The sequence below is a fragment of the Nicotiana tabacum genome, chromosome 6, assembly GCF_000715075.1.
Source record: "Nicotiana tabacum cultivar K326 chromosome 6, ASM71507v2, whole genome shotgun sequence".
Classification (NCBI taxonomy): Eukaryota; Viridiplantae; Streptophyta; class Magnoliopsida; order Solanales; family Solanaceae; genus Nicotiana; species Nicotiana tabacum.
The window spans coordinates 169246957-169255341 of record NC_134085.1 but is presented as its reverse complement, the minus strand read 5'-3'; the positions used below and the strand labels follow the sequence as shown (position 1 = coordinate 169255341).

The window sequence follows — 8385 nt, the reverse complement described above, 5'->3', positions numbered from 1 at the left end:
GTGGCCTAGCTCAAGATATAGAAATACCATAGTAGAAATGGAAGATGATTAATATGGATTTCGTAGTAGGCATACCTCGCACATACCATAAGCATGATTCAATTTGGGTTATTGTAGACCGACTAATAAAGTTCGCGCATTTTCTACCAGTAAAGATGAGAGATTCCACAAAGCAGTATGCGCAGTTGTACATCAAAGAAATAGTACGATTGCATGGTACTCCAATTTCAATCATATTTGACAGAGGTCCTTAGTTCACAACGCATTTTTGACAGGCATTTCAGAAAAAATTAGGTACTAAGGTCAATTTGAGCACCGGTTTCCATCCACAAACCGATGGTCAGGCAGAAAGGACCATTCAGACTCTCGAAGATATGTTGCGGGCATATGTTATAGATTTTGGAGGTAATTGGGATGATCACTTGCCACTTATAGAATTTGCTTACAATAACCGCTATCAGTCCAGCATTGGTATGGTTACTTATGAAGCGCTGTATGGGCGAAGATGTAGGTCTCCAGTGGGTTGGTTTGAACCAGCAGAGGTTCCATTTATTGGTCCAGAGTTTGTTTGTGAGACCTTAGAGAAATTTCAGCTAATCAGAGAAAGACTGAAAGCGGCTTAGAGTCGTTAAAAGTCCTATTCTGACAAGAGGCATCGTGACATAGAGTTCATGGTTGGTGACAAGGTGATTTTGAAAGCTTCACCAATGAAAGGAGTTATGAGGTTTGGTAAGAAGGGGAAACTTAGTCCTAGATTTATTGGACCTTATGAGATTATAGAAAAGAAGGGAAACGTGGCTTATGAGCTAGCGTTGCCCGTTGAGTTGTCCTCTGTTCGTCCTGTCATTCATGTGTCTATGCTTAGAAAGTACATTCATGAGTCGCATATAATAGCTACCGATACCATAAAAATTAAAGAACGCTTAACTTATGAAGAGGTACCTGTAGAAATTCTCGCTAGGCAAGTAAAAAAGTTGAGAACAAAAGATTTAGCATCGGTAAAAGTTTTGTAGAGTAATCATGATTCAAAAGAGGCTACGTGAGAGGTCGAGGAAGATATGAGAGAGAAATATCCATATTTATTTATGGAAAAAGGTATGTGAACCTAAGTTTGGTTTAACATTTATATTTTATTTATTAAATACAAGTTAGCATGTATTTATGTCCTTGCTAGATTATACTTAGCTGCTGAAGTAATTTAGTTTTTGTCAGAGTATCTTTAGTTATTTAATAATTTAGTGTCATGCTAGAGTATATTTAATTCATTAAAGTTATTTACTTTCGTAAAGTGTTGTGTTTTAGAATTTGGTTGGTTATTATGGTACCTCCTTGCCAGAGTGTGTGTAACTAGTTTATGAGCTATGTATAGTGCCTATGAATAGCTTGTTATGGTATATTTGATTGTTGTTAGTGTAGTTGTGGTATTTATGACAGAGATATTTTTTTTGGATAGTCCAATTTACAAGAGAAACTCTGCTAATTTTTTTTAACATTTAGGGAGTTAGCCAAAGTTTTGAGTCCCTTGGAAGAGTGAGTAGTTCTAAGAAAACCTAAGAGGTTCAAGGACCTAAGGAATGATTGCTAGCTTAAGAATAAGGCCCTAGCAACATTTGAGGACGAATGTTTTTAAGGAGGGAAGATTGTAACACTCCTCAAATTTATAAAAGTTTCGAGACACACTAATTATAGGTATGTATATACACACACTTAAATAATTGGATATACAATTAGAGAAATATTAATAATTTTAATATTGTTAATTATTAAAAGTGAGTATCATTAAATACTAGTTAAGTCAAAACAAAAAAAAATTAAAAAAAAAGGGAAAAAAGGACCTAAAGCCCATAAAATGGACTGTTGGGAAGAAAAGGCTTTAAGCCTTAGGAAAATAACAGAAACTTGGTTCTGTCATTCACGTAAAAAAGGGCAAAAGGCAAAAGCGTGTTCTGTTCACTCACGAAACGGAGAGCCAGGCAACGAAAAATCTAGGGTTATTTACAAATCACTAATTTTTGAATACAAGTATATAAAATTCCCTATTGTCAATTACCCTACAGTAGTAATTGGTAAGAATTGAATAATTAATTCCCATCTTTCTCTATATCAATAATAAATTCCATGTTTAGGTGTAAAACTCTAAAATTATTTAAAATGCACAGGTTGTTGTAGAATCGATTGTTTGGCTAGTGTTAATTGGACTGTAGCCTACGTATTGGCTCAAGAAGTTTTGAGGTGAGTTGATATAACCATTTACTAAAGTGGTTTAACTCACAAAAGCACGCATACAAGGTGTTTAATGAATTGCATAAAAGAGTTAATATATACTTAATTGGAGTAGTAAGTATCTATTAGCTTAGAATTATTTTCTATCTAATGTTTAGATGATTATTTGATATATGTGCATAAATTTCAGATTTTTGTATTATTCTTATATGCCATTTTCATGTTGAAAATTCATGAAGGATCAAGAATCTTTATAAATACTTTTGAATGTTTATTTCATTCTTATGCCTTGCCTTACACTTAAAGATACTAGGATGAGTATGTATAAAAGATTTAGACTTAAAAAGTCACAAGAAGAAGTTGTAGAAAGAAATATTTTTTGGGAGTATTCTTTATTCTGAGAAGGGGTCATCATCCAGGCCTGGGGTCCTGACCAAGGCGTTGACTTCCTGAAACTACTTGTGCCAAAGTAGGGAGCACACGAGCCGAGTGCCTCGCTGTTGAGAATTTACTTAACTACGCTAAGGTATTATACATGAGCGTTGAGAACCATGAAACGAGTGACACCTCGTGGATTGGGCCTATTTGATCAGGTTGGGATCGAACCCGTGCCAATCACATGGTGACTGAGACAGAATTAAGTCGGGATAGTTGGAACTCCCAAAGTATAAAGTGAAGTATTTTTTTTATAAGAAAGAAAAAGAAAAGAATTTCTTTTAAAATATTCATAAACGAAGTTACGAGTAATCTAAAGGAAAGCCTTCGAGAATTCCCAGCTACAACATGGAACGATGTTTATAACAGGTATAGCACGAAGTTGAGGATTGAGGAAGATACTATTCCCCGATCTCAAAAAGAAGAAAGTACACGTTCAAGGCATGCAGAGAACGAAAAAAGATCCGGTAAAAATAGGTACGAGCCTTATATGGGACCTGCGGGGAAAGACTCACGGTCAAAAAAGGATAATCAAAGGCACGATCACAGATCAAGAAACAAAGAATCAGGTTCTTCATCAAGATTTAGGAATGAGCGAAACAACTATGAGTCACGGGATGATGATAGAAATTTAAAATCGAGATTCGGAGGTTACAACTTCAACGTCAGCACCTCCGAGCTCGTAGCTATTTTAAAAAGCATGGGAGATAAGGTTCGATGGCCAAAGGAAATGAGATCGAATACAAACAGGCGCAACCCTGACCATTGGTGCGAGTTCCATAATGATCACGGGCATAAAACAACAGATTGCAGATTTTTACAAAGTGAAGTTGATCATTTATTAAAACAAGGATATCTTACAGAGTTGTTCAGTGAGAAAGGCAAGCAAGCTTACATGAAGAATAGGCAGGAGCCTCCAAAGCCACCTTCTCCCAAAAGAACTGTTAACGTTATAAGTGGGGGTGAAGACATTAATGGTGTGTCATATACCGCGGCTAACAAAACTTCCAAAATAACTATTACCCAAGGGAAACGGGTGCAACATGTTCTAGAAGAAGGCAATATTACATTCAATGATGCAGATACAGATGGCGTATTAATCCCTCATAACGATGCACTGGTAATATCTTTAATTGTGCATGATACTAATGTAAAATGAGTTTTGATTGATCCAGGTAGTTCTGTGAACATTATTTTGCTAAGAGTGCTACATGAGATGCAAGCTGAAGATGGAGTAATACCAAAGGCGCATACTCTATCTGGATTCGATAATTCCAGTGTCGTCACAAAAGGAGAAGTAACACTCACCACTTTTGCTGAAGGGGTCGTCAAAGATACAAAGTTCCAGGTAGTAGACATGGAGATGGCTTACAACATGATTCTGGGGAGACCATGGATCCATGAAATGGATGTTGTTCCTTCAACCTTGCATCAAGTTATCAAATTCCCATCGCCATGGGGAATTTGTCAAATTCGCGGAGCAACATACATCCAGGGCTATTAATTCTGTTGCAGATACAAGCACGAGAAGTGAAGGCAAATAGCAATCACAGAAGGCAGTTGAGGACACCACAACACAGACCTCAAGTGAACAAGTGCGAACAAATGTAGATTCAAGACCTGATACCGTTCAAGAACCAGAAGAGAATGAAGACATCAAAACAACAATAGAGGAATTAGAACCTGTCGTGTTGTTTGCTCAGTGGCCTGATAAAAAAATCTATGTCGGGGCTAATCTTGACCAAGGAATGAAAGGTAAGTTAATCGAATTTTTGAAAACTAACATGGACTGCTTTGCTTGGTCCCACTCCGACATGACATGAATACCACCGGAGGTGATGACTCATAAACTAAATAAAGATTCGTCATATCCTCCTGTGAAGCAAAAGAAAAGAAAGCATGGAACTTTCAAGAATCAGGTGATTCAAGAAGAAGTCCAAAAATTGCTAAAAATCGGTTCCATTCGAGAGGTAAAGTATCCTAACTGGTTAGCTAATACTGTTGTGGTTCCAAAGAAAAATGGTAAGTGGCGGGTTTGTGTAGATTATACAGATCTTAATAAAGCCTGCCCTAAAGATTCTTTCCCACTACCACACATAGATCAATTGATTGATGCAACTGCAGGTCATGAATTGTTAAGTTTTTTATATGCATATTCAGGATATAATCAGATTAAAATGGATCTGGCAGATGAAGAAAAAACTTCATTCATAACAGACAGGGGGACTTATTGTTATAAAGTAATGCCCTCTGGTCTAAAGAATGCAGGTGCAACGTACCAGAGGTTAGTTACCAAAATGTTTCAGGAATATTTAGGAAAGACAATGGAGGTATATATAGATGATATGCTTGTTAAAACTCAGCACTCAAAAAATCACATATCACACTTGTCTGACACATTTTCAATTCTGCATAAATATAATATGAAGTTAAATCCCGAAAAATGTGCATTTGGCATTGCATCAGGCAAGTTTTTGGGTTTTCTTGTTTCTAACCGTGGAGTTGAAGTAAATCCTGCACAGATTAAAGCCATTGAAGAAATTCCTGACATACTTTCAAACAAGAAAGAAGTTCAAAGATTAACAGGGAGAATTGCGGCCTTGGGAAGATTCATCTCTAAATCATCAGAGAAGTGTTTTAAATTCTTCTCAGCTCTTAAAAAGCAGGATCATTTTGAATGGAATGAGGAATGTCAACAAGCACTTAGGAATTTGAAAACGTACTTATCAAATCCGCCTCTGTTGGCAAAACCAAAGGCTGGGGAAAAGCTACCCCTATACCTTGCTGTTTCGGAGGTGGCGGTAAGTGCTGTTCTTGTCCGAGAAGAGCAAGGTAAACAATTACCTATCTATTACGTAAGTAAATCTTTGTTAGATGCAGAAACGAGGTATCCTCAGTTAGAAAAACTTGCACTTGTGTTAATTATGGCATCTAGGAAGTTAAGACCTTACTTTCAATGTCATCCTATCGTTGTGGTAACTACCTACCCTTTACGTAACATACTACATAAGCATGAGTTATCAGGTAGGTTAGCTAAGTGGGTAATAGAGTTAAGTGAATACGAAATTGCATACCAACCTAGAACTGCTATAAAATCACAAGTATTAGCTGATTTCGTGGCTGATTTTAGTCAGGGAATACAGTTAGAAGCATAAAGAGAATTACTGGTGTTCAATGGATCCAACCCAGGAACTTGGACTTTATTCACTGATGGCTCATCTAACGTGAGAGGAGCAGGTTTGGGGATAGTATTGGTACCACCTATGGGTGAAACCATTCGGCAAGCTATTAAATGTCATTCCATAACTAACAATGAGGCAGAATATTAGGCTATGATTGTAGGTTTAGAACTGGCACGAGAACTTGGCATAAATCAGATTATAATCAATAGTGATTCACAACTCGTAGTTAATCAAATGCTGGGGACTTATACAGCCAGGGAAGCAAGGATGCAGCAGTATTTAGAAAAGGTACGTGAGTTGATAAGACAATTTCAAGATTGGAAAATTAGACAAATACCCAGGGACGAAAATCTTGAAGCAGACGCCCTAGCTAATCTCGCATCTGCGGCCAACGTGGCAAACGATGCAAATGCCTTAGTGATACATTTATTTCATTCAGTTCTTGATCCTGATGTTAACGAGGTAAATTTTAATAATTTAACTTGGGATTGGAGGAACAAAATTGTTGCTATTTTACAGTATGGAACCGTTCCTGATGACAAGAAAAAATCTTGTGCGCTTCGAAGAAAAGCTGCTTGGTACTGCTTAAAACAAGGCAATTTATATCGTAAAATGTTCGGTGGTCCATTAGCAAGATGTCTTGGACCTTCGCAAACAGAGTATGTAATGAGAGAAGTACACGAGGGTCATTGCGGGAATCACGCAGGTGGTAGATCACTGATAAGAACCTTGATTAGGGCAGGTTATTACTGGCCTAAAATGGAAGAAGAGGCAGAAAGTTTCGTGGCCAAATGTGATAAATGCCAAAGGTACAATAACAATATGCATAGACCTGCGGAATTATTACATCCGGTCATTGCACCATGGCCATTTATGAAATGGGGAATGGATATCGTGGGTCCATTACCACAAGCAAAAGGACATGTAAATTTTTTGCTTGTTCTCACTAATTATTTTACTAAATGGGTAGAGGCAGGCGCATTCAAACAGGTGCGAGAAAAGGAAGTTAGAGATTTTATTTGGCGAAATATCATAAGTCGATTCGGCGTACCAAAGGAGATCGTATGTGATAATGACCCTCAATTTATTGGAGCTCAGATCACGGAATTTTTTCAAAGCTGGCAAATTAAAAGGAATACGTCAACACCATACCATCCAGTGGGTAATGGGCAGGCAGAGTCAACAAACAAGATTATCATTAACAATTTGAAGAAGCGTTTACAAGAAGCAAAAGGTAACTTGCCTGAAGTTTTACCTGGGGTTTTATGGGCATATCGAATAACTGCTAAAACAAGTACGGGCGAAACACCATCCTCGTTGGTTTACGGAGCCGAAGCCTTGATTCCAGTTGAGATAGGAGAGCCGAGCACACGGTTCATGCAGGCAACAGAGGAGTCTAATAGCGAATAGATGCGGGTCAATCTTGATTTACTCGAGGGAAGAAGAGAAGCTGCATTAATAAGGATGGCAGCACAAAAGCAAGTCATTGAACGATATTACAATCGAAAAGCACGCCTCAGATTCTTCAAAATTGGGGACTTCGTGCTTAAAAAGGTCTTTCAATCTACAAAGGTAACTAACTCAGGGAAACTAAGTCCAACATGGGAAAGACCCAACAAAATTAGTGATGTTGCAGGAAAGGGAGCATATGAACTGGAAACAATGGATGGCAAGATACTGCCTTCACATTGGAATGTTGTTCATTTGAAGAGATACTATTTATAAGGAAAACCCACAGTCAGGTATAACCATTTTAAATTTCATTTTTGAATTATTAATTTTACTAACGATTTTAGATGATAGGCAAAAAGCTAGCTCATACTAAATGATGAGTCACGACCTGTAAGGCACACGGAGTAACCTAAAATTCCTGGCCTAGGGTTACAATTATTCTGATAGAAACGAAAACGGGTTATGCAGTCTTTATCTATAATCGTCCCTTCGAGTCCCGTATGTTTTTCCTTTTCAGGAAAAGGACCAAGATGAGAGAAACAAACAAGTGCTCGAGGCTTCAAACTTCAACGCTCAAACACTTGGGGGACTATATAATATACACAGACATATGTGTAAAAATCAAGCAAAGATTTGAGGAAAAAATCAAGCTTAGAAGAAACAAGTGCAGAGCAAAAGTTACGAAGTTACGGCATTCATAGCATTCACCATAGTGTTCTTTCCCATTAAGACAATGAAGAGCTATGACATTCATCATAGTGTTCTTTCTCATGAGAACAATGGAGTCACTTCTCAAACCCTTCCTAATACATGAAGTTAGGGTAATGACTATGTATTGAAACGGGTTATAAGGAAAAATCTTGTGTGTATTATTTTTCTTTTGTAAAAATCTATTACAAGAAAAACAGTTATGAGAAAGCTATAGATGTAATCCAAATACATGTAAAGTATTATTCAAAAACGTGTCAAGGTTCATAAATAAAAACCTGTCAAAGTTATTTCAAACAAAACATGTGTGTTCCTATTCCTTTCATCGTATTATAACACCATTATGAAGTTGAGACGTCTTCTTCATTAAGTGTCGAAAATATAA

General features: G+C 37.2%; 1 protein-coding gene across 1 annotated transcript; it reads left to right on the top strand.

Annotated features, from left to right (window-relative positions):
• The first annotated feature begins 719 nt into the window (after positions 1-719).
• LOC142182174 (uncharacterized) lies at positions 720-7250 on the top strand. Its single transcript, XM_075256192.1, has 2 exons — positions 720-938; positions 6939-7250. Exons 1-2 carry the CDS (start codon positions 720-722, stop codon positions 7248-7250), a joined length of 531 nt encoding a protein of 176 aa, XP_075112293.1.
• The last annotated feature ends 1135 nt before the right edge of the window (positions 7251-8385 follow it).